Source organism: Pinus tabuliformis, chromosome 7 (genome assembly GCF_031772625.1).
Source record: "Pinus tabuliformis cultivar Carrire ecotype Pingquan chromosome 7, CPIR1, whole genome shotgun sequence".
Classification (NCBI taxonomy): domain Eukaryota; kingdom Viridiplantae; phylum Streptophyta; class Pinopsida; order Pinales; family Pinaceae; genus Pinus; species Pinus tabuliformis.
The window spans coordinates 1,780,415,628-1,780,441,985 of record NC_142293.1 but is presented as its reverse complement, the minus strand read 5'-3'; the positions used below and the strand labels follow the sequence as shown (position 1 = coordinate 1,780,441,985).

The window sequence follows — 26,358 nt, the reverse complement described above, 5'->3', positions numbered from 1 at the left end:
TCTGTTGAGGTTATGACAATGTTTGCATTAACAGTTTTGTTGGTGACTCTTCATCCTACAGCAGCATGTAAAAGTTACACATTTAACCAGTCCTATTGTTTGCAGCATTAAGGTGATTGAAGAAGTCTTGGTAATAGTATGGTGGTGGAGCACATACATGTGCATTGATCTTTGGATCCTTGATCAGAATTTCTGAAAGGGTTTGTATTGTTGATATGAGTATTTTCATAAACATTATTGTCCATACTGTGATAGACAGAAGATGCAGCCTTCTCTTCTGTAACTTTTGATCCATCACATGTGAAGGTTTAGGTCTAAATATTGACTCTACCGTAGTCACTATCAATACCCTGGTTTCACAGTCACTACAACTCTACAGGAGTAAGTTCTGAGTACAGTGACAATGATATAGATGCATTGCATGGATGTATGACTGGATGTTCATGTTGACATTACCTTTAGACAATACCATTGATCTACATGACATCTCAATGCCCTTGGTATGTGACAACATTAGCACTAGCAGTCACCCTATTGAAATTTGACACCAGTGACTTCTATATTGTGAGACAGTGACCTATTAGTATTGACAACGAGACAACCTTTACTTTGATATGTGACTATGACCGTGAAACTTTGGCAACAGTAATAACACTATACACCTTCAGCAAATCTTCACCTTCAGTAATAACACTTATATTGTGATTTGGGGAGTGACTCGGCCAGCTACCCGGCCGGGTTGACCGAGTCACATATGACTCGGCCGAGTCATATGTGACTCGGTCAACCGAACCGGGTAGCTGGCCGAGTCACTCCCCAGGCCTTTGACTCGGTTCGACTCGGCCGAGTCAGAGTCGATTCGGCCGTTTTGTAAAACAATGGCTGGTAGAAGACATAAATTGTTCATATTCCAACCACCTCCTACTCAAATTGTATCTGCACAACAAATGAAAAAACTTATTTGAAAAGGAGCACCAATATGTATCACACAATGTCAACAAATAGGGTTATTAACTACAAATGTAGTTCAACCACAACACCTAGAGATTGCAGGTTTAGTCCAAAGGTATAACAAAGTATTTTAGGAATTGCAAATGAAGTTACCGCGTTAATGAAAGATAATAGAGAGACTAATTCAAGATCTATTAAAATGTGGAGTTATTACAAAAAGCAAAAGCTTGTATGCAACTCCACTGGTATTGGTTCGAAAGGATGGATCTTTTAGACCACGTATAGACTATCGAGGGTTAAACAAAGGAACTATAAAAAACAAATTCCAAGCAACTATAAATGAGCTTTTTCATCCACACTTATAGATGTTTCTATTAGTTATCTATAGAAAAACTTGGAAGGAGCACCTCAAGCACCTGGAGTATGTACTTTCCTTAGTAGAAAAAAATCAATTGTAAAATGATGAAAGTGTACTTTTGGTGAAAGGGAAGTCGAAGACCTCGGTCACATCATATTCAAGGAAGGAGTCAAGGCGCAGACCTTAGTAAAATCAAGACAATCAAAGAATGGCCAAAACCAAGAAGTATTTTGAAAGTAAGAGGGTTTCTGGGATTAAAAGGATATAATAGAAGATCTGTCAAAAACTATGTGCACTTGATTGCACCCCTATCAAAATTGTTAAAGAAAAATGCCTTTCAATGGGATAGCAAAGCAAAAGAGTGTTTTGAGACATTAAAAGAAGTAATGTCATCTACTCCAGTATTAGCAACTCTAGATTTTTCCAAACCTTTTGTGGTAGAATGTGATGCTTTAGGGTTTGGAGTTGGAGCAATATTGATGTGAGAGAACCACCCAATAGCTTTTGAAAGCCGAAATCTCAACAAAAGGGAAAGCCTAAAGTCTACTTATCATAAAGAAATGCTTGCCATCAATACCTCATGGGAAGCAAATTTTTGATTCATATAGATCACAACAGTGTTCAATTCTTGTTACAACAAAAAACATTATTTACAGAACAACAGAAATGGATGGAGAAATTCTCCACGTTTGACATGGAAATACTATATAAAAGGGGGAAGGATAACATAATTACTGACACACTTTTGCGAAGAGATGAAGATATAACAACATGCACAACTTTAGTAGTAGTTCCCAACTGGTTAGATGAGATTCAAATTGAATATGGCAAAAATTGTTCTATAATTGAAAATTTGGATCAAAATCCTAACTTTGAATGGAAAAATGATATATTATGGTATAAAGGTAGAATCTATCCGATCCTCCAAATTTAAAATGAAGCTTTTAAAGGAAACACATAGTTCGCCAGTTGCAGGACATGTTGGATTCTTCAAAACATACTATAATGCTCGTCAATCATTCTATTGGAAGGGGATGAGTAAAGAGATTCAAAAATTTGTCGTCGAATGTGATATTTGTCAAAGAAGTAAAAATGAGAACGTTCTAACCCTAGGATTACTTCACCCTTTACATATCCTAAATCAAAAGTGGGAGGAGATGTCGATGGATTTCATTGAAGGGTTGCCTATGTCTGACGGAAAGGACAAAATATTCATTGTGGTGGATAGAGTAACCAAATGCTATATTTTTGTAACTATGTTGGAGTATCCCTTAACATGAGTTCAACTTATCACCCGCAAACAGATGGACAAACATAAATAGTGAATAAATGTTTGGAAACATATCTTCGTTGTTTTGTAACAGATAAGCAAAATAAATGGTCTCAATGGTTACATCTAGCCAAATGGTGGTACAATTCCACCTACCATACATCAGCTAAAATGACTCTTTTCAAGCTTTATATGGTTATGAACCTCCCAAATGGAAGGACTTCGCATTAAGTGACTCTAAGGTTCAAGCAGTGAAGAATCAGTTGGAAGAAAATAAAAAAATCATTAAAATATTGAAAGAAAATTTAACAACAACTAGTAATCAAATGAGACAAGAAGCAGATGAACACCGTTTAGAGAGAGAATTTGAAAAAGGCGATTGGGTATTTGTAAAACTTCAACCTTGTTGCCGCCTAAATCCACATCGGGGATTATCGTGGAGGAAGTCTTCAACTCCACTTGGTGTGGCCTTGGGGGCAAGTTGCATGTTGGGGTTGTCACCCAATTCCCAACTCCTCCATCTAGGCTAACTCCTAGCAAAGCCAAGGGGGATAGTCCCTAAAGAAGAAAACTAAGGCTTGATTAGTGCTATGCTAAACAAGTTCTAGGAGTTAATATGACTTAAACCAATTTACAATTCACCATTTACAAGATAGACCATCACATGTGCTTCAACATAAGAAATGATTTTGCAAGTACATAAGCATCACATATCATTCATGACAAAACATATATAAGAGGGCCAAACCAATGAATGAAGTACTTGGGCAATATAAATATATGATCAATTAAGAGACTATTGCCAATAATCCAACTAGATGCTCGCAAGAAAAGTACTTGAAAATGAAAGGGATTGAAAGCAAAGTACTTGAAATAAAAGTTGCTTGAAATCAAGTGCTTTTAGATAGCAATTAGCCAATCTGTGAATAAATTTGTAGAACAAAAGCAATGATATCTCAATCAAGTACACAATGTGAAATATAAAGTGTGATGAATTGCCTCTTGGTTGATTATAGAGTTAATTAGGTTGTCTCTCGAGTTAGTGTAAATTATATAGATTGCACCTATTTTAATTTGAAACTTTTCCTCCAAAAACTTATCCTAGCAAAGATAAGTATGGCTGCAAGGAGATCCAACGTGGAGAAGCTTAGCTTCATTAATGAGTATCCACTTGATTTCTCAAGTCAACCCACTCGTAAGTAGATCCAACACTGGGCTTTCTGAACATGATTTAGCAAGTTGAGTGTTTGCCGTCTTCAAACTTGGAAAAAGAAATGGGTGAAAAGTGGCCCTATTAAATTATACAACTAGTTAAGTTGGAGGTTAATTTCACTAAATACAAAGGAACTCAAATCCAATGGAACTAGCAAGTTAAAATGACGAAGCTAAATTATGATTGCATGAATGAAAGGAAATGAAATGATTGCAATTTCCTAATTTGTGATAAAGATCCCTTGCATAAATAGATGATGCCTTGAAAAGAAAGAACAAGAGCAGATTATGAGGATTTTTAAGCAAGTAAGCAAATAAAATCATTTGTGAAAATAGTTTTGCAAGGAAATAAATACTCAAAAAATAGATGAAATAAGAAAAATGGGGTTAATCCATAAGACTCATTCAAAAAAAATTTGCATGTAAAGTTTAGAGACTATGAACTATGTTCCATGAAATGAAAACTGAATGAAAGTGTATCCAATCATTCAATCAATCACATGAGGACCTTCCCCAAGTGGTGAAGAGTGAGATGCCAAGGGGAAAATGTCCCCAAGCTCCAAAGAGAAAATGTTATTTTTATTAGAGTGAGGATCCCCCTTATATGATGAGGGATGCAAAGGAAGTTTTTTTCTCCTTGGGAAAAGTTTACAAGTGTTTTACCTCAAAGGGGAATGGCTCTTTTCCCAAAGAATTTCGTTACAAAAGAGAGAGAGCCTAATGAAATAGGAAATTACAAAGCGCCTTTGAGTTTTGCTCTTCAAGATCCACAACCCAAAAATGAAAGAGGGAAAGACTCCCTTGGAATTTGAAGTAGGCCTCCCAAGAGTGGTGAGTTACAATGGTATAACTTCAAAGGGTTCCTTTGATGAGTTTTGGAGGCACCAAGTTTGAAGAAGGAAAGCAACTTCAAGTCTGTCCAAGAGAATAAGCTCTCGTTGTCCCAAAACAGTCAATAAGGGACGCTAGAATGTCCTTTGCTGCCTCCAAAATCAGTCAAGGAAGACTGATTAAAAATCTGTCAGATCAGTCCAAGAAAGAGAGTCTTTTTGCTGCCCAAAAGCCCTACAAACTTGTGGGATAAGGAAGCCAAGTAATCAAGCTAGGAAGGATAGAAAATCTAAAGCAAGATGACCAATAGTTAGATCCTAAACCCTGTTAAACTATTGATTTCAATGAACTAAGGAAAGGAAACTTTGTTTGCCCAAGGAGACGAGGAAATCTTGGTTTCCTTGGACAAAAATGGGACTGATATTTACAATCAGCCCCTTGGAAGAGCCTAGGAGTTGTAGATTTTCAGTGCAAGTACAAATACATAATCCCAAAGTATATATAGAAATTGACTGATGAAAGGAAGCCAAAGAGGGGCTAGTGGAGCCTCCCAAAAATTACTCTTAAGAACACATTATGGCAGCCCTTTGGAGGTGGGTTGAATGAATACTTCAAATCCGCTTGTAAACTAGAGGTAGCCTGCAAATACACACCAAAATGCCTCCAGATGCTTTTTAGCCATAGCTGGGAACTTTGCAAGAGAAAATAATCACTGTAAGCTATTTACAAGTACCTACAAATGATTAAATTAAATGCCTAGTTTACCAAGTGAAAAACAAATACTTACTAATCACTTCCTTGAGATAACACTATCACTCCAAGGATCCAAGCATACAAGATATGAAATAAAATAGAAACTCAACAAGTTACCTCCACCACAAGCAAGGAAGAGAGAGCACCTTCTGACCTCCAAAGTCTTCAATTTTATTAGAGAAAGTAAGAGATTACAAAATCCAACAGAGTTTTCCCAAGCATGAGCTTCTCAACCATGAGCAAATGGGAGCTCAGAGGGTTTATTTATACAAGATTAGGGAGCTAATCACAAGAAATGTTGATCAACAAGTGGCAAGATGGTGTCAATCCCAATGAGGGTTGAATTCTCCATGTGTAACAAGGCTGGCTGTAGGTGTCATTGCTGGCTTGCAAGTTCCCTTTCCAAACTGTGTTTTCCCTCTTTGATTGGCAACGTATTCCTTGTTGTGGACAAGTGTGAGGAGAGTGGTGTGGTAGGGGAATGAAATATCCCAGTCGATAATGCTTAACTCCAACCAATTCCCATCAAATTTGGCGTTGCTTGATAGCTGTAGGAGGATCTGTGTACTGTTAGAGTACACTGCACATGGAGCTGGCCTAAACTGCTAACAAACCCGTGTACTAGATGGCAGCCAATCAAGTGGAGGTGAGTGGAGTTAAGTGTGTAGATCCTCTCCAAAAATGTAAGTTAACTAAACTTGATTTATCCCACCAAATCTGCGCTGATATTCACAAGGAAATCGAGCTGCTGACTTGGTAATTCGAGCCTCCTAACTGACAATTGACTTGACCTTGTCATTACTTGGAAACCGAACTTCTAAGGTGGCCTTCCAAGTCATCATTCATTTGTACTTTCACTTGAGTTTCATTTTCCACCTCATTTCCACACGGTGACACATTTCTTATGTTCACCATTTATTAATTTTTTGCATTTATATGTCACTTTTTTGCCACTAACATAGGAAAAGTGGATTTTGAGGTGTTAGAAGTTATTTTTTGACCCTTAAAGTGGACCTTGAACGAATGTTGGGGTGGAGAGCATGAATTTTAAGTACTTATATGCCCCCAACATCTTCTAGGCTCACTTATTTACTATTTTTTGAATAATTTAATTAAAAATCCCATCCCGAGGGAATTTTTAATAAATTAAAAATCCTACTAAAACCTAATATAATTCGGCAACACTTAAGATATGTCCTAGTATGGTAATATACATCGACTGTAGGCACTAGGATGAACCCCGGGCTCGATCATCAAGCCGTCACTCAACTTTGGAGGTATGTGAGTTAAAAAAACTCAACTAATTATTCATCACTGAAAAGCAAGAATATTTAGCTAAGAAAAAAACACTCTAGAGTGTACTCACTTGACGATTGAGTCTTAAGTTGCCTAAGCCTTTTACAAATGGTCATTATCCTAGTGACATTTAATACAATTCCACGCAGGGTTGCAAAATTTGATAGAGAAAGAACTAGAAAGAGGAGAGAGAAAAGGTCAACAGGTGCCTGATGACTTTTGGTTTGTAAAAAATTTATGAGTGCCCTTGTACATTGGGCCATGGAGTCTTCAGATTCTCCTTGGTATGAGCTACTAGATAACAAACCTACAAGCAATTATCTCTTGAAGCAACAAGGGAAGAATAAGTTGGCTCCAAAATTTTATGGAGCTTTCCAAATAATAAAAAAAGTCAATGAAGTGGCTTATTGGTTGAAATTACTAGATAACTGTAGGATCCATAACGTGTTCCATGTATTGTGTCTTAAAAAAATGCTAGGATGAAATCAATCAGTTCAAATAGAAATACTTGAAGTTGATGACGAAGGAAGAATCATTTTAGAAGCAGAAGACATTCTTGCTACTAGGGAAAAAGTATTATGTTCCAAAACGATTAAAGAATACGTCATTAAATGGAAAAAAACTTCCAAAAGAAGATTTTTCGTGAGAAATAGAAAAGTTCAGACAATGATACCCATCATTACCTCTGCTTGAGGACAAATCATCTCCAAGGGAGTGGCAATGTTATGAATATAATAATAAATAATAATAAATGGTACATAATAATTAAATGGTAATTAATAAAAAACATTAGTAAACACATTAATTACCAAAAGGCAAGAGTCATGTCTATTCAAGAATCTTGTGACTAGTCAATGGCTATTTAGGCACACCGTCACGAGAGGTTGTATTCATCATTCATTCAATCAATAATAAAAGAATAACTATTTATTCTACAATTGCATTGGGTTGCTGCCAAGCACGTGTTACGATATCTCATGGGGACAATAGAGCATGGATTGTGGTATAGATAGGTTGATGAGATGAGGCTTGAGGGCTTCACTAATGCAGATTGGGCAAGTAGCTCCATAGACAGGAAGAGCACATAGAGATGCACATTCAGTGTAGGATCAACAATTGTTTCTTGGTTTAGCCGGAAGCAGAGATCAATTGCATTGAGCTTAGCTGAGGTCGAGTACATGGTTGCTAGTTTGGCGGGGTGCAAATCCATTTGGTTGAAGCTTCTCGTGGGTTTGTTCAGGATGGAGTTGGAGCCCATTGTGATCCACTATGACAATCATAGTTGCATTAAGCTCTGAAAATCTAGTGTTTCATGCTCGCTCTAAGCACATTGAAATACGTTATTACCACATCAGAGTGTTCAGAGAGGTATAGTTTCTCTCCAATGCGTGTACCAACAGAGGAGCAGACAACGAACATTCTGACCAAGGCTTTGCCAGGGACTAGATTTGTTTACCTTAGAAAGAAGTTGGGTGCAGTGTAAAACACCTTCCTCTCTAAGAGGGAGTGTTGATTGGAGTAGAGAAATGAGGGTTTTGTGTGCCTAGGTGCTAAGGCTAGCAGAAGAACCCACAAGACAACTAATTTAGTAGAATATTAACTATTTAACTATTTCGTACGTTAGACTTAAGAAAAATTAAAAATTCCTAAGTTAACTTATGATTTAATCTTATCCCTTGATCACAATTTAATCTCAGTTGTTGAGAGGAAGATTAGGGTTGAGATTGAAATTATAAGAGAAGATAGAGCAAGTTGGTGGAAAGTCAATTGAGTCAGATCAGCGAAAGAATGAGACGAGGGTTCAGCAGTTTGCAGTGGTTCAGCGCCCAAGAGTGTCAGCTTGAGTGAGGGCCAAATTGCCTTAGCTCAGACCTCATTTGCGCAGCTCCAGTTCATACGTCTGTGCAAGAGGAGAAGATTTGTGTTCGCACGTGCAAGTAGACAAGCAGATTTGAGTTGCCTTTTTGCAGATTGAATGAGCAGTGATCCTCTGATTTATCTTGGAGGATTGATCAGTTGTTTTCCTGTGATAAAGGGGAAGTTTCCCTTGCTGTGAAATTCTGAAGGAAAACCTTTTTGCTGAAGAAAATAAAAGACACAGTTGCAGGTTTTCCATGGAGTTGGGGTTTCCTGGGTATATCTTGTGTTCCATGTGTTGATGTGTTTGTCTTCTGATTTATTTTCTACTGTGCATGTTAAGATAGAAAACTCAGTGTATCTATGATTTAAGTTTCCAGAACGCAGTTATTTGCATTTCTGGTTTTTACACATAAAAATTGCGAATCAGTTTACTGGATTTTAAGGAAATCTAACACATATCTGGATGGGATATCCAAGATCCTTTAATCTTATAGGACAAATGCTGCTAAGAATTGCACAATGCTGTAATTATTGCATCTTAGTCCTGTCTGTTTATGGTTTTCTTCTTTTGTTGCTTTTTATAGATGATCTGCAAAAGAATAAATGTTTTCTTGTGGATGATGACTTTGGGAATTGAGAGTTGCAATAAATCATACTGGTTTTTCCAAGTTTCCTTTAAATTTTGATCACTTGGCTTTTTGCTTATGCCAGCCTTTTGGAGTCATTGCTCTTAGCTTGTCCATTTGCTCTCTGTCTCATACTTGATTTTTCCAGTTTCCAATTTTCTAACAATAGACTCAGTTGTTCCAACTCCCAACAACTGGGTTAGATAAAGTTCTCTTAGTTTCATTGCTTGCTTTCAGTCTGTTTAAGGCATTGATAAAATCTCATTTCATATATAAATGATATCTGAAACTACTTTACTTTCATTACTTGAACAGAAGATGAAGATTCCTCTATGAACAAAACTTCATCTAACCTCAAACCTGGACGAGTGAATGCACTGATTGCTTCCAATACTGTTGGTGTTCTGCAAGAAATTGCTGCGAAGTGTGGTGCAAAGGTATTTAGAATGGCCTTTGTCATTTTATAATCATCTACCTATAACGCTATATTCTTCACTACTTATCTCTATCCTTTATGCTTAATCTACAGGTTCTATCTTTCTTTGTCTGGTTAAAGCTGATACATATGCTGTTAGACTATTGACTTTATTGTTTTTCAGGTGGAATTTATTTCATTGCTGAATACAACAATGGAGCTAGAGTTTTCGGTTGAGGTGAGTTTGTTGTGCACTTCAAGAGAATTAAACAGCAATAAGTTTAATAGTAGAATACAAATGCTCAACTAATACTGTAATTCTTGAACATAATTTCCTCGAAAATCTAAGATTCTGTTTACTAGTACCTTTAGAATCTTTTGTTGATGTTAGTTTCTTGTAAAATTAAACAGTAAAAGTTGAGTGCATAACCAATGGATCTATCTGCAAAATTGTGGTTATTCTAATATTGTCTCAATCCAGGTCCTGTTTAGTGGTGAAAAAGTGGGTGCAGGCATAGGTAGAACCAAGAAGGAAGCACAACATCGAGCATCTGAAGATGCTCTTAAATACATGGCAAGTAAGTGCTTATTAATTTTCATTATCCTTTCCTGTAAACCTCATTTTTTTATTTGTGCTAACCATGCATATTCTATTTGTTTCTCCTCGAGTTTGCCAGTGTTGAGTTCTTGGACTATTTTCTCTGCTTTTTGTGCTTTGTTCCTAGATCTTTTCTTGTCGTTTTTGGCTTTTTGATATCGGAGCTGCTTTTACACTTCCACTTTGTATTACATTAATTGTACTCTTTCAGCCCCACCAACCTAGCTTTTGTTGTCATTTGGTGGACATTAATATAATGATATTATCTTAGCTATGAAACAAATTGCAACTTGGGTCTGTGGATTTTTGTATCTTAATTTTGTATATGTAGATGCATTTTTATTTGTAATACCTTCTATATATTTTTCTAATTACAATTGAAAAGGGACTGATATGACAAATACATTTTCTTTGGATTATGTGCCATTAAAAGTAAATTGATGTGTTTCTTGACGGGGCTTGATGATTTTAGATCTTTTCCAGTATCTGAGCAACTTTATGATTTTTCCAGTGAACAACTATTCCCAGGAATGAAAATAAAAAACCCAGAGCTTTAAGCTTGACAGATTTTAGTTAAAGAGATGTGTGATGAAACAATTACACAATAGAGTCCGGACTGAAAGTGTGGCCAGATTTGACTGTTAGTTTTACCTGTTGCTTGGTGATTGTTCTCCTTCACAGCAGCATGGTGGGCTCAACAGATCTGTACACAATCAATCTCACTGCAGCATGATGGTGTGGACTCTGTAGGTGAGGGAGCAGTGTTAGAGCAAACTAGGGTGCACAGCACTATTTTTGTAGGCTTCTAGCAGTGACGTTGCATGAAGGGTTATTTTCATGCTGTTCTAAAATTAGATTTCAGGTTTTTGGAAAAGAGGTGATCCCTAGGTGATAAAGTGCTGCTTTGTGTTTTTGACTATTCGTGGAAGGTGCAATTGACTTGAGGAGTCAGTTGCACTCTTTCAAGGTGCCTATAGGGCTAGGGTCTTACTTATCTACAGAGGTGCACCAGTGCACATTCATTTTAAAGCCCTTCTTCTTATTCTATAAAAGCAAGAGGTCACTCCACTGTCAGCAGTGTTGATAACATTGCCGGTTTTTTGGCGATGTGCGGAAAAACCATGATATTTTCCCTATTTTTTCTTTTCAGATTTTTGCTGATGTATTCCGATTTTTTCTGATTTGGAAAAATGAATATATTTTGTATCTTTTAGTGTTTGCCAATTTTTTTGCTGATGCTGATGTTTTCAACACTGGTCAGAAGGTCAGTTGTTCTTTTGCCAGCAGCATTCATTGTAATGCACTTCTTCTTATTCTATAAAAGCAAGAGGACACTTGTCAGTAAGTCAATTTTGCTTTTGCTAGTGATTAGCATATTTGCTGTAATTTTTTTCTTTCTGAGTTAATAAATTGTGATTCGATTGATTGCTTCAATTCTGTAGCTTGCTGTTCATAATTTCAGATTGTTTGTGGATGTAGATCTAGTCTTCAGACTTTTCTGTTCTGATTGAAGTTTCCTATCAGTCGGTTTAGTTTTCTAAGTACATATCTCACAGTTTGTGCATGTAGTGGGCTACTGCATGTGAGCGGGAGTTGTTGGAGGATTTCAATGGGTGTGATACACTAGCTTTGGTGATTGAAGTTGATCTGTGTCTGAGATAGGTGCATGGACCTACGAGTAGTTTGTGTGCAAGATGTGACTCTAGTGATTGGGCTGTTAATTTTTGAGAGAGGCGATCTGCAGCTGTGATAGGGTGCTGATTTTGTTTAATTTGTGGCTGAGCTATTTGTTTGAGGTGTTCTTTGGAAGTTGCAAGAGAAACTAGTTTTGGTTCTAGAGAGTGATCGGTTAGAGGGTATTTCCACAGCTGTGATAGGGTGCTGATTTTGTTTAATTTGTGGCTGAGCTATTTGTTTGAGGTGTTCTTTGGAAGTTGCAAGAGAAACTAGTTTTGGTTCTAGAGAGTGATCGGTTAGAGGGTATTTCCAACTTTACATCTTCGAAGTGCAGACTATAGTTGTTGTTGGATGAGTTAAAGGGTGCTTCCAATTTTACACCTTGAAAGTGCAAACTGTAGATGTTGTTGGAGGAGTTTGAACTCTGTAGTTACTGTTACCACAAAATCTAGCAGGGCCCTAAGGAGGGAAAACCTATGGGACAACTACTAGACTAAGTGACAACAATGGGACAATGACCCATTATCACCTTAGTCAAAGTCCCCTTGTCTTTACGGACTTTCACCGATGGGAGGAGTCTCGGTAGATAGATAATCACCTTTTGATTGATGTTCTAGGGCTTAAGGTATTAGGTGATTAGGTAGGAACTCTTAGAGGAGGTTCAATGCAATATCTTGACACTTCTAGAGGTCTTTCGCTCCTTCTAAGAGACCTTGCAAGATCTTGCACAAGACCTAGGGTTTTATGAAGTATCGTGGTCAAAGACATTCTCGAGATCAAGACAAGTATGGGAAAGGGCTTCTTATGGTTTATTCCAATGAATACTGTGCTCATACAACCCTCAAAGAAGTCCCCAAGCCAAGGAGATACAAGCTAGGTTTATCCCTTTTAGGGCACAAGATTTTATGGAGAACTATGATAAACTTACCAAACTCGGAGATCCTCTAGACAAGACCATAAGGAAGAGTCTTGTCCTCACGAAATTCCCCAGTTTACTCTCTAAAGGATTTCCTTTGATGCCCTAACCTAGCCATCCAATAGGAAGGGGGACGAAATTTTAAGGAGGAGAAATATGGAGAAGGAAGGAGTTGGTCACCGAATGGCTTGGACCAATGCCTTCTCCTTTGGGCTATGGAGCCCTAGATGATTTTAAATTGGCCAAAATCATCCTTAAGGAGGTTAAAGATTGATGCCCTAGCTACCAACCTTCAACATTTACCCACTCTAAGATTTATGGAGTTTTATGGAGGAAAGACAAAATTTCATCCACTGGGAACATTCATCATTTGCCATACAATGAGTAACATATGCAATTGCCAACAAAATAACTTTCCAAAATGATTTTCAACAAACTAGGGCACAATAACATTAACCTAGTTGCAATAATTCCATACATTAGACATTATTTCAAGAGAATATTCAACAAAGAGTTCTTACAAGATGACAATATGATATATCCATCCACAAATCATGAGATAGTTCCAAAGAAGATCGAAAATTTCAGCCTCAAATGTTAAAATGCATCCAAGAGATCCAATAGCCAACCAAAGAAAAAGTGTGGATTTGCCAAGAAGGTTGAAATTCCCAAGTGTGATGATGATCTCTCACAAATGAACTTGAGTTCTATTTATATGAGTCTCACTAAGTCAAATTAGCCCCCAAAATATTAAACTAATGAGCATGAAACAAGCCTTGGTCAAAAGCCGACCAAGTATCTTTCACGAATTATGAATTAGCCAACCATCTGCTAGTTGAATTGATGACGTCATGCTGAAGTATGGCCAATGGAGGGCCGGGTTGAGTCCTCTAGGTGCCTAGATGTGAGAGAGGGCTCCATAAAGTATGAATTAGGGGATGGCACAAATGCTAGTCTCATGGGTCTCCTGATGATAAAATAACCTGAAATGCTCCAATCTGAGGGCTCTGACGATGGTGCTTTCCCTCCCATGTCCACAAGGATGAAACAATCCTCCTTTGGGCTTGAGTTAGCTGCTAAACCATGCATACACTACTAAGTTGGTTGGGTCATGCTAGTCCAAGTGCATCATCTCGTGAATAATTTGGGGCAACGAGTAGACTGCTGAGGGTGCCCTTCATATGAAATAACGTTCTGCACATGATAAGAGTCCCAAGGTTCTCAACACTTCCTCTAGGGGTGTCAATATGATCCTTTGGTGGACTTGGGCCCTAGTTAAGTTGCTCAACCCATGATAAAACCACTTGCCAATCACATATAATGTCTAATGCACATCCTCACCTTCAGGTACAATAATTCATTAGTGCATCTAAGTGAACAAAATTGTTAGTCAAGGGCACAATGAGACTTCATATGGGGTTTCCCTTCCAAATGTGGGGCTTTGAGCTCAAAGTAGTGTTACCTCCCTACGTAGGAGTGGTTAATAGACAACCCTATTAGGTGTTTCCAACTCCTAAGGAGAAAGACAGGTCCAAGGTACATCCTTTAAAGTGATAGGGGTCATGTGAGTAATGACGAGATGGATGGGGACCCAGGGGTCCCTAGGCTAAATGCCATGAGTACAAGGGTGACAGTGATGAGGAATATCCACATATTGGACATACATATGTAGGAGGGAGCAAGAGTGGATACATGAGTTACCTTGACCTTTGTTTTCCCACCTTTCTTCATTTTCCTTTTGCCTTTTCTTGATATTTATTTGCATCACTGCTCAGGGCTTCGAGAAATGAGAGCATGCTGTGTATGATGTAAGTAGTTATTACCTCCTTAAGGTGGGGCAGTTCATCGTCCGCTAGGGGTTCAGATGTGCATGGGTTCCTTGATAATGTGGTGGCACTCATGGGCCCTAGGAATCAGGGTGATGGCCATAGTGATAAGGGGTAGAGCTCATGTTTGGCTTTTGCCCACGTGCTATTATAATGTCCCGACCATCTTTTGCATTTTATAATATTGTTTTCTTTTGTTTCTTGCTTGTGGCCATTGTATGCTTTTAACTTTATTTTAGCTGCGTCAACCTTCGGGGAAACGTTTCTAGGCCCGACACAGACATGTGGACAAGGGGAGGGGGTGTGCCAATGGTCATGTGGACCCATAGAGGGAAGATGATGAAATAGGGCTTGTAATGTGTGAAGGGGAGTGAGAAATGTGGAACGAGAAAATGGGACCGTGTTACCAAAATCAGGGTGTCCCAAGTAGTGCCGTTTCTAAAGCTATAGGCCAACAGGAGAGATCCCACGGGACTAGGGTTCAGGATTAACCCCCCATTTAAAGTGAGGGAACAAGACCTCGATCAAAACCATTCCTTCTTTCAAGCCACAAAATAATCGATGCCTAAAGTGCCCTATGAAAAATAGGCATAAGCACCTGTCTGCACAATGAAAAACATACCTTCCGCGTTGGATTACCCACCTTCAACCACATGCTCTTGACAAATTGGCGAGGGGACATATGACTAATTTAAGGGAGCAGAGATCAAATGGCACAATACATCGACTACATCAGTGGCTGTCAAGGGTTGCTGGCTAAAGAGATGTCTAGGAGAAAAATTCTCCTATGGGGTCACCTACATTTGGTGGGTAACAGTTACAACTCCTACTAATTATACACTCTTGGTTGAACATTGTGAAGGACCACTTGATCCCTCACATTATGAATAGGAAGTTGGTTAATGATATATATGATGCCTTGATCACTCTATACTAGAGTGTGAATATATTTTGTGAAATGCTCTTGAGGAATATGCTCACTGTCATATACATGAGCTACAAACACAATGGATAGTTGCTTGATGAAGATCACTATATTGAAAAATCAATTTGTTGTTATCGGGGCAAATGATGAGAATGAGGAGTTGGTGCCCGTTACCCACCAAAAGTGGGTAACTCATAGGAGAAAAATTTTCTCCTTATTTGACAACCAGGTAGCCAATAACCCTATGATGGTCGATGTTGAACGAATAGCATTATGTCACAAATTCTCCATGTATTGCTCCGATCAATGCTCTCACCCTATTTGACATTCTTCTTGAAGGAAGGTGGTTCATCTATCAACATGTACTCTAACCATTCTAGAGACCATGTGTTTCATTTAATGTTGTGGGCATATTAATATGGATCATGAGGCAAATTGGAAGATTGTTTAGTCTCGATTGTATCCTTGTTCCCAACCTTCACTTGGGAGGTTAGTCTTTCACCCTTCGCCAATGGGACCTCCTTTGAGACCTTAGGGTTTAGGAAGGACACTATTGGGGAGGCATTGATTGATATAGTGTGTCTAAAGTAATCCATAATGCCAAATTCCACCTCTCCTAATTGTCCATCTCCATTCTTTGGGTGGATAGTCATTGGTCATTGGGATTGGCACCCTATATCCACATCTTTGAGTTAGGACCTGCAAACTTGGTCACGAAGGTTGATATAGCTGAACGAACGATAAAAACATATAAAGCCACAATAGAAAGAAAATGTAAAATTCAAAAGATAGCTAGGACATATTTAGCTCATGGGCAAAAAAGCTTGGCATGAGCCCTTCCTCCAACATTTGCTACTACCCAATTCTTCAAGCATTCAATGCTTCATCTAAATAAAGGAACTCTTGTATGTCCATCCACGATGAGCGAGAAATTGCTACATATTAAAGGGGTATTGGAAAGGCATAAAGGAAGCTTGGGATCCTAAGCTCTGCACCAAATAAGGGCAAATCATTCAAGTAAAAGGCGCACCAGAAGGGTGGAAAAAATAGGCCGAGGAAAGGGGTAACTCATGCCACCACGATTGATCGCTCCTTACATCATTACACTCTAATTGTTCGACCTCCCATTAGCTGCTCTCATGGTTGTGGCGTCTTTCCTTGAAGTTACTCCCACTCCATGACCACCATATCACAGGAAACTATGGATTGATGGGTCAACTTGGGACATGCCACTCTCCTTGGGGTTTGGAAACCCCTAATAGGGTTGTTGACCTAATCATCCCTAACATAAGTCAGGTAACTTTTTCACAGGTCTTGTTTTAGTTAGATATTTGAAGGGGAGTTTTGTGTGAAATATTTCTATGCCCCTAGCATTAGATATGGTCCGTTGTGATGCTTTAATGGTTTTATATCCCTAATGAAGTGACCTCACTCGGTCTTGAGAGATTTTGTTCGGGTGATATCGTACATGCAGTAGAGATCCCTTGAGGGATAGCTTGACACATTTTCAACGCCTTTCAAGGGGTTCTTTGCCATGTTCTAGAGACGAGTGTTGGTGTTAGTTTTTCTTGTAAACCTAGCACTTGACACTTAATTCTTAGCAGATTAGTTGCACAAGTAGGTTCATTAACACAATAAATTCAGAGTAAGTAAAATATACCAATCTCAGTCACAAAATAAATGACACAATAGATTCTGCCCAATCAAATTAGTTCTTCATTAACTTGATTTGATTAATTGCACCAATACAATGTTACTTGGGAGCGGGAGCGGGAGCGACCATTTTCAGAAGCTCCCGGTTTGGGAGCGAATCCCGGAGCGATTTTTAAAAAATATATATATTTTTTTATATTTTTTAATTTTTGATACATGTATGTCAACAAAAACATGTAGAATGATGAATTAGATATAAAAAACATAAAAAAGCATAGATTGAACCATATAACAACAATCATCTAGAAGTTATAATCTTCATCAACCACGTCCGCAAGTTAGTAACATAGTAACATACAACATATTGAGTCTCATGATTCATCAATCTTAAAGTTTCAAGCTTTCAAAATTCAATATATAACATTTATCATCATTGATCACCAAAGTTGTACTTGTAAGCTAAGTGTAACCATTACAACAAATAATATCTAACATGAAATGAAATGTTATAAAATGAAATGAAATGAAACAACTTTCAACTTTCATGAAGCATCATATTCATAATTCATTACTAATGAGTTATAATTGCCAACTTCAAACTTAAATTGTCATATATTGTTTAAAAAAATATCATAATAAATATGAAAGAGTCAATAGTTATAAAAGCTACTAGAAACTAGAAAAGAGAAGTAAATCTATTATCTATTTCTTATGCTTGGGCCTCTTGCCACCACGAGAAATGTCTAATTTTTTAGTCTTGTTGCAAAATCAGGATCTTTGTCATTAATATCACCCTCCAAGCATTAATATCCAGAGGTATCTTTGTCATTACCTTTGTATCTGTATAGGGATCTTTGTCATTAATATCACCCTCTAAGCATTAACATAAGATAGAAAAAGCATAGCATGTCAAGTCAAGATTTTGTTTGAGTGATGCGCACATTTTTAGAAGGGTCATGATAGAGGAGTTTGACAACCAATGTCACTAACATCAAGGTACATAGAGGGATTGGTACTCTTGATTAAATATGAGTTCCATACCCTAATACATGACAAAATTCAATGGAAACATTGCAATCCCCCAATCCTGAAATCCTGAAAAACTGATAAGTCTGCTGGATTTTGAATGAAATCTAAAATTCTACTTTCTCCATATGAAATCCAATGAGGACGAAACCACTCTCAAACATCCTGAGTCATTTCATGGTAATGTTAAAAATTTAAGTAAAAGGATGAAAATGAAAATTAAAGAAAATGTCACTTTTACTTTAAGAATTTAACATTACCATGAATAGCATATCAATACTAGGGCCTAGACTTGATCATTAAGTTGCCCCACTCAAAAACTATTTGTTTCTTTCAAAAAAAATTGCATTTCGAACATTACTACAAAAAAAAAAATGCAAAAAAGGCAAAACGCTCCCGAAAAGGCAGGGAGCGAAATTTTTTTTAGGGAGCGCGCTCCCGACCCGCTCCCGAGTCGCTCCCGCCCGGAGCGCGGATCGGGAGCGGGAGCGAGGGGGGGGGGGGCCGCTCCCCCGCAACACTGCACCAATAGGTTCATTAACACATAAATTCAATGGAAGCAAAATATATCAATCTCAATCACAAAATAAATGACACAATAAATTCTGCCCAATCAAATTAATTCTTCATTAATTCTATTAAGAACCTACTTCGGCTCCCATCCTAGGAGAATGATCGATTGAGGAAATACATGTACAATTATCGATCCGATCCAGTTGATCAAGCTCCTCTTGGCTAATCTAGATCTCATTGTTGACCCCTTCTTCAGACCCAACACACTTAGTGTCACGCTCCTCATTGAGATGCCTCTATCAATCTTGTGTTGTTGTATGGTGTGTCTTTTCCTTCTCCTTAGCCTTGCTTTTATAACTTTACATTGAGCTAAATCCCTAACCCAAATCTGCATAGTGGTTGACGGTCGAGAGTAGATTTCGTCTCACTTGAGATCAAGGGTTGAGATTAAAACATAATCACTAAAGTAAATTATTTACTTTTCCTAAATTCTTTTTAGCCTAATGAGCCAACATAATAATTATGTTCTTTTCCTAAGTCTAACTTAGGCTAAGTTTACAAATTCAACTTTGTTACACTGGAGCAAATGTTGAAGGAGACTTTGGGCTACTTCTGCATGCCTAGACACTTAGGCTTTTAAAGAAGCACTTGCTCGAGCTACAAACATCAATTGTTAGGCCTTGAGCAGCGTCCACATGCCTTTACACCTCTTAATGAGCCTCCAAACGCTGAAATGTTGAGCGTGAAATCTTGGGCATTAGACTATTTGATGATGTGCCCAGATAGACCCAGAATGCACATAGGTTGGCCTTGACCTTGTTTGATAGATGGTGCCTTGTTCCGGAGCCCGAAAGTGGATGGTTGCCATTGAGATGACATGGGAGGGCTAGCACGTCCCTTTTTGATGCCAACACTTGCCTTAACTGGTGCCTTGTCACTCCTACATGCATGGAAGGGGTGATGTAGGTCTTCTTTTGGTTGACATGATAGTGGAGGAGGTGCCTTTTTGAGATGCGTTGTAGCTTAAACTTGCATAGCCAAAAAAGTCAAAATTTTTAGAGCGGATTTGAACCAACAATTAAAATCAATAGAAACGTCATTTAAAATTGGGAAAACTGGCAAGTTGGAAACAATATATGTTGATGATGTTATGGGTATGGTTTGACAAATTACCCCCTTCAATGTGAAGCTTAGTGGTTATAATTTTTCAAAAAAAATTTATGGGCCAAAATTGAATTTTATAATATAATTGGTGCTCTCAACATTTTAGGCAGAAGGTTACTCTTTATTAATATTGGGTTCAACGCCCAATCTCCAAGTGCCTATATCATGCCATTATCAAAGGCAACAACAAATCACAGGAAGTGCTAGACAAGGCGCCAAACCAAGGGAGGATCCCACCAAGGAGATTAGTATAAGTGCTCGATGCGTCGAAAGCTTATGAGAACGTTGGTGCATATAAGCACCAACAAAGCTCTTTACCTTATGAATGTGGGATATATCATGACCATTCTTTAATAAAACTTCCAAATTCCACTATATGGCTGGTGCACGCACAACAAAAGGATCAATCGTCTACACTCATGATCACCTTGCCTTCCTATTATCCTTGAATGAAAGAGGCGCGGGCTCAAGACTATAGGAGGTATTGGCAGGCCCCCTTGAATTTAAAATTTGAATTAGCAAGACTTGAGGCAATGTGAAAGAGAAGAAGAAATCGGGCACGAGCACCACGAAGGGCAAGGGAAAACCTAAGCATAGTTTGGATGACAACATAAAAGATGGGGACTCGAACTTGCGAAATTCTTCCACTGTTAGGCGGCTTCACATGTACAACTACCATACCAAACGTAACATAAATGGCTGTATTCTGAAACATGAGTACTAGTCGAAGGACCTTCCTTCTATTCATATTCAGCCTGACCGACGTTGATTTGGGAATACAAGAGTTGTCAATCAAAAGGAGCTGGAAACGTTTCGAGTAGAGATGCAAAGACGGTTTTTGAATTGTTACAATATGATTTTAAAGCAAACAAGAGTGCATCTTCTAGACATAGAGTCTTTCCAAGATACATTTGGGCCAAAGCGTAAAAGTAAGCGCCTACAACTTTTGGCAGATGACTATGAAACTCTAGTTCAAAAAGCTGTTGAGTCACAAGATGACTTTGAAAGCCAGCTAAGGGACCAGACTAAAATGGAAGGAAGTCAAAATGATGGTTCGTGATATGCATACCAAGGGTTGGACTCCTGATGTTTTTACTTATGGTTCCATAATGTACGGGCATTGCAAGGTATGTCAGAGGGGAGCACTGATTGAAGTGTGAATGATGTAACAAAGCAGCTTTCGAGGAGTTTGATGCAGAAGCAGTATTGTTGTATTCCGAATTTCCGACTAATATCATGGAACCTCCACTTGGAGTGACCTTCTATGGGTGCTTGCCTTGCCAGTTCACAATTGTATCAACTTTGTCAAAAACAAGTACATTAAGAAGAGAGAGCCTCCATGCAATCTATGTTGCTAATTTTAAACATTTGATAAATCAAAAATTCAAGACACTGATCAAGTTCTAGTAGAGGGAAAGGAGTGAAATTTCTTGTATCAGTGACTAATCACTTCAGATGATGGAGAAAGATCACTTTGGTAAAGATGGTACGTAGGTCAATACAACTAGTGGAATCTACATTTGTAAGATGTCAACTATTATACCATCCGCTCAAACCATCGAACAAAATGAAACCACTGATTTCTTAGATCAAGTCTGTGTTGAGGCTAGAAAGTTGTAACTGCATGCCCCTCTTCTTTGAAAACAAGAAAAGGGTTTTGCTAAGGTGCAAAACATGGCATGGAAAATGGCGTTTTTTGTTGTAACAGTAAAACAAATTTATTCAATTGAAAGCACGAAGAACTTGTCATTATTACAAAGAATAAAAGCTTTTTAAGCAAAGTGGAGATCTAAAATAATAGTGGACTCTTGCTTGATGGTGTCGGAAGATCACGTTATGAGAAGATAAATGACAAGATTTTGTTTTTGCTATGGGTGAAAGTTCAACCTGTAAGAAAATGTTGAGTGGAAACTAAAACAAGTTGTAAAGAGATACCTAGAGTTGTTTGGAAGAGTTTAATGTCATATTTGAATTTTTTATGCAGACTCTATGATTAAACTTAACACCATGATGATCTTTCGAGGTCCGAATGACTATTAAGATAAAGTAACAAATCTCTAACCAGACTGAGAGTGTAATTCTCAGAAGGTAGGTTAGAATCATTAGACAATGGCCAAGATACTATCTTTTAGTGTTGGAGAGTTAAGTATGAAGGAATACAAGTCAACAAAAGTCAAGGATATATTTCTTACAGGTGACAAAATAATCGATGGTTCACATGCTTCATGCTCCAGATCAAAAAATTGCGACGAGCCTATTCAATCAAAGTTTAATGGAGGGGAGGTGTGGCACAAAACTAAATTGCAAAACCACCAGTGAACCACCTCAATGACTTGTATTGGTTGTGCTCCCCTCACCTTAATTTTTGAAAACCACCTAAGGGGGTGTCGCTAAGTAGTTTGTGGTTTTCCAAAACCACAAATGACTCATGACATGTTCATTGACATGTATATGATCAAGATCCGAGGAACTAGCGCACCATTCAACTGCCATAGGAGCTTGCAAAACATCCACCTCACCTTTGACGTGGCAAGTGACGACAACCAGTGGCCCACCAGACCTATCACCTTATAATCAAAATGCTCTATGAATCGATTGTAAGATCTTTTCAATTGGAAAGATAGGAAAAGATGCGGAAATATCAACCAATTTTTAGTGAAAGGCTTTAAATATTCTTCTGGTGTTTCATTTCCAAGTTCCATAAAATTATGTATAGGAAGGAGTTTCATTGAATAGAAATTTTTTTCTCTCAGCTCTTCAAGGAAAGCGACACTCAACTCTTCCCGGTAGTTAGCCGGTAGTTATTGCAAGGAAATCTATACATGACATGAAAGGAATAACGTTTCTCTAAGCTCTTCCCATTGCTCTTCCCATTTAGTTCGTTTAGTTTGTTGGATTAGGGCGAGGAATTATTCCTTGACCATGAAATCATGGACTGAAAGCTTACTGAAAGGGAGAGTTCTCTTAGCTTTTCAAGGCTGCCCTAGAGGGGATACATCCATTTAAGTTTGAAGTATTAAACGATTATCAATTAGGTAGACCATCCATCTATTAGTAACTTGATTAGCATTGGTAGGTAGGTAGCATTAGTAGGGAGGTAACATTGAGAACCTTCCTTCAATTGGTACGCATACATGCCTTTATTGGTAACCTTATTAGCATTGATAACCTTCCTTGCATCCCTTCATGAGTAACACTTCCCTGTAGCAGTTAGTAGTGTTGTGATTAGCCCACCCTTGATATTATAGATCTCGTAGAAAGAGAAAAGCAAGAGTCTAACTCAAGGTATGGAAGATCTTACAAGTGGTTCTTAGTTTGCTGGTTATGGGGTTGGATTTGAAACCAGAACACCGGGCTATAGCTATCAATTTGGAAGGGGAGCTTATCAAGGTGTTGGTGAATCTGCTCTTTTTGGTAACAGTCAACACCTGCGTTTCCCACCTTGGTTGCTGCCTTTTCTGCTTCCCCCATTCTCTTTGGCGGTTATAGGTCCACAAGTTTATAAAGGGGTAGGTCAAATTGACAACGAAGATGGAAGAGCTTCCACAGATTGGAGTCCCATTTGTTTAGGCGAATGCTTGGGAGGAAGGGTGTACATAGTTAAAACAAAGAATGATGACCATTCCATTCTAGTTTTTCCGGATTGTAGTAAGATTTTTCATGCACAAGTAAATGCATTTGGCATTGAACTGGGAAATGTTATGGCACATCTAAGGGAAGGCAAATTAGATCACCTAGTCTATTTTGTGAGTGGAAAATTGTTGTGGGTTGAGCGTATTTACACTACAATGGAGTGGGAAGGGTTAGCCATGATGTATCTGCTCCAAAAGTTGAGACATTACCTCCTAGGTTGCTTGTTCACATTTTTCATTGATCACTCTCTACGTTCAAATATTTGGTAAACAAGCTAGTATTGGAAGATTGGATTTGCAATTGGATACTACTATTCTAGGAATATGATTTCAAGGTAGTGGTTAAGCCATACAAGCAAAATGTGGGGCTTGATCATCTCTCTTGAATCTAGAATGGGGAACTTGTTGGGATAGTCGATGAATTGCCCAATTTCGATCTCTTTTGTGTGGAAGAAGTGCCTGACATCTTCGCAGAGATTGACGAATTCCGAAGCTCCAAATTGGTGCCAAAAGACTAATCAATTACAATGTAGGTAGCTTGTGGTACACATAGTGAATTATCAATTGATTGTAGTGTAGTTGTATAAGCTAGCCACATATGGGATTCTACGTAGATGTGCGTTGGATCATGAAATACATGCATTGTTGTGGGAGGCCTATGATGGCCAGGGTAGTGGGCATCATAGATAGAAGGCTACTACGCGGAAGGGACTACACACAGGGAAAAATGGTAGACTTTATTTACAAATGCTGTGTAATATGTGAAGCAATGTTATGACTACCATGGGATGACCTTCATCACGAGATGAAATGATGTTGCAACCCATTGTGGTCGGGGAGCCATTTCAGTCCTAGGTTGTGGACTTTATTAGACCTATGAATCTGCCAATGTGCTATTCGGGGGATAGGTATATAATCATGACAACATATTATTTGATGCGATGGGCACATGGTGCACCGACTCGAGATTGCTTGGCAAAAATTGCAACAAGGTTCATTTTTTATAATATCGTCACTAGGTTTGGATGCTCGCATAGCCTTTGATAAGGGTCAACATTTTCTTGATGGTGTGGTGGTTGCGTTGGTAAAGGAATTCATGATACATCACCATACATCGTATCATTTGTAGGCTAACGACACGTCGAAGGCATTTCACAAGATTTTGGAATACAAATTGACCAAGGTGTGCTCAGTCAATAGGGATGATTGGGATGAATGAACTCCTGATGGTTTTTCTTTCTGAATGGCAACCCATATAAATGGCTACTTGCGAGTATTTTACAACTATTTTATCATGCTTGTTTCTGATTCTATGTGTTATATTATATAAGATCAACTTTTATACCATGTGATCTTTATATTTAACTGACTAAATTGTGGATTGATGAAAGATCATTCGTGCTAGAGATTAAACAATGATTAAATGTATGATAAGGCCATTACGCAAGTTTTAAGCCTATACTATGGTACTTCTTTGATTCATTGTTTCAGGTTTGAAGCCTATACCGTGAGGACTCCTTTGAACCATTGTGCAGGTGTGAAAGCTTATATTATGGGGACTTATTTAGATCCATTGTGCAGGTGTGAAAGCCCATACGATGGGACCTCATTGTGCAAGTATAAAGTGTACACTACAATGCCAGTTATCCCATCCAGTTAGCGTTAGCTCAGTTAGGAGGAAGACCTTGGCGTCTCATCAACACACTTAACGAGGCTTTTACATACTCCCTAAGTATACCCATCCTAGCCTTCTTGAACTACAAATCGACCTTTAATGCCTCCATTTGGATGCGCAACGAGCCAAACGTTACTCGAGATCACGGTCGAATGATCATAAACAAAAATGGATCAGAAATGGAACCAACTATCAATCGGGAGAAGAAGCACCAAAAGCACCAATATGAACCATCTACATTGGTCACTAATGATGAAACCTAACACTTTCTATTGTATTGGTGGGACCCACCCTTTATATACCCCACTGACCCATGAACGCTTGTGGCAAAGCTAATCAACCAGGTTACAGCCAATCCACTGCGTGCTCATCACTGTCATAATCCTATAACTTGACTAATGATAGCTATAAGGTCAACCCTTGACACATCCAGATTGAATCCTAGCTATAATGTACCTTTGTGTTTCTGAAAGGTTAAACGATTCAGATCGGAAGGTAATTGAAAGCATCACACTGGTGGGGTTGCCCCAACCCGTCTGTATTTATCCTACCTTTCACTTGTGGTAGAGTAGTGCTGATGACCTGTACCAGCGTTAAGGGATTATCGAGGTGCTTCCCCGCAACGAAAGCAGAGTATGGATCACCAACTGCGATTGAATATACATCTGGCAAGCCAACCCCATTTATTGACCACCCTTGGTTTGGATGGTCTTGACACTAGGTTGGAGCCATTCATCTTGCCTTTTGCCCCGCAAGGTCGTGGTTCGATGTGATTTGGCTGAACCTTGTTCGATGTGAAAGGCTTTGAACCTTCCATGCATTGTTTTAAATAGGGAATTATCTCGCAATGACACTCTTTTCCATTCATGAATTATATATGTAATTATGCTTTTCGTTCTCCTCTCTCTCTCTAGTTATCGACATAAATCTCATCATATATGTAATTATGCGATTGTAGACAATGTTGCTATTATCTATGTAATTATGCTTTCTTCTATTGTGAGTCTCGGTTAGAGGTACACTTTCGGTGAATGCTAGGTGTTCATTGACATTTGAGTATCGATTGACTACTCGCATACATCTAGGTGTTTTCCTTTCTTGGGCATCGTCTGAATTTGTCATGGGGATAAGCGTGCACAATCCGTCATGAGGCTGGCTTGTCTCTCGAGGCACGTTAACGA

At 38.4% G+C, this 26,358-nt stretch overlaps 1 protein-coding gene across 4 annotated transcripts in view; it reads left to right on the top strand.

Annotated features, from left to right (window-relative positions):
* LOC149255479 (RNA polymerase II C-terminal domain phosphatase-like 1) overlaps nucleotides 1–26,358 on the top strand; it is a 128,374-nt gene that overhangs the window by 39,590 nt on the left and 62,426 nt on the right. For all 4 annotated transcript variants that reach the window (XM_089460491.1, XM_089460489.1, XM_089460492.1 and 1 more), the window contains 3 exons: nucleotides 9,473–9,594; nucleotides 9,757–9,810; nucleotides 10,054–10,150. In XM_089460491.1, coding sequence (XP_089316617.1) covers nucleotides 9,473–9,594; nucleotides 9,757–9,810; nucleotides 10,054–10,150 — 273 coding nt within the window. The remainder of the gene's footprint in view (nucleotides 1–9,472; nucleotides 9,595–9,756; nucleotides 9,811–10,053; nucleotides 10,151–26,358) is intronic.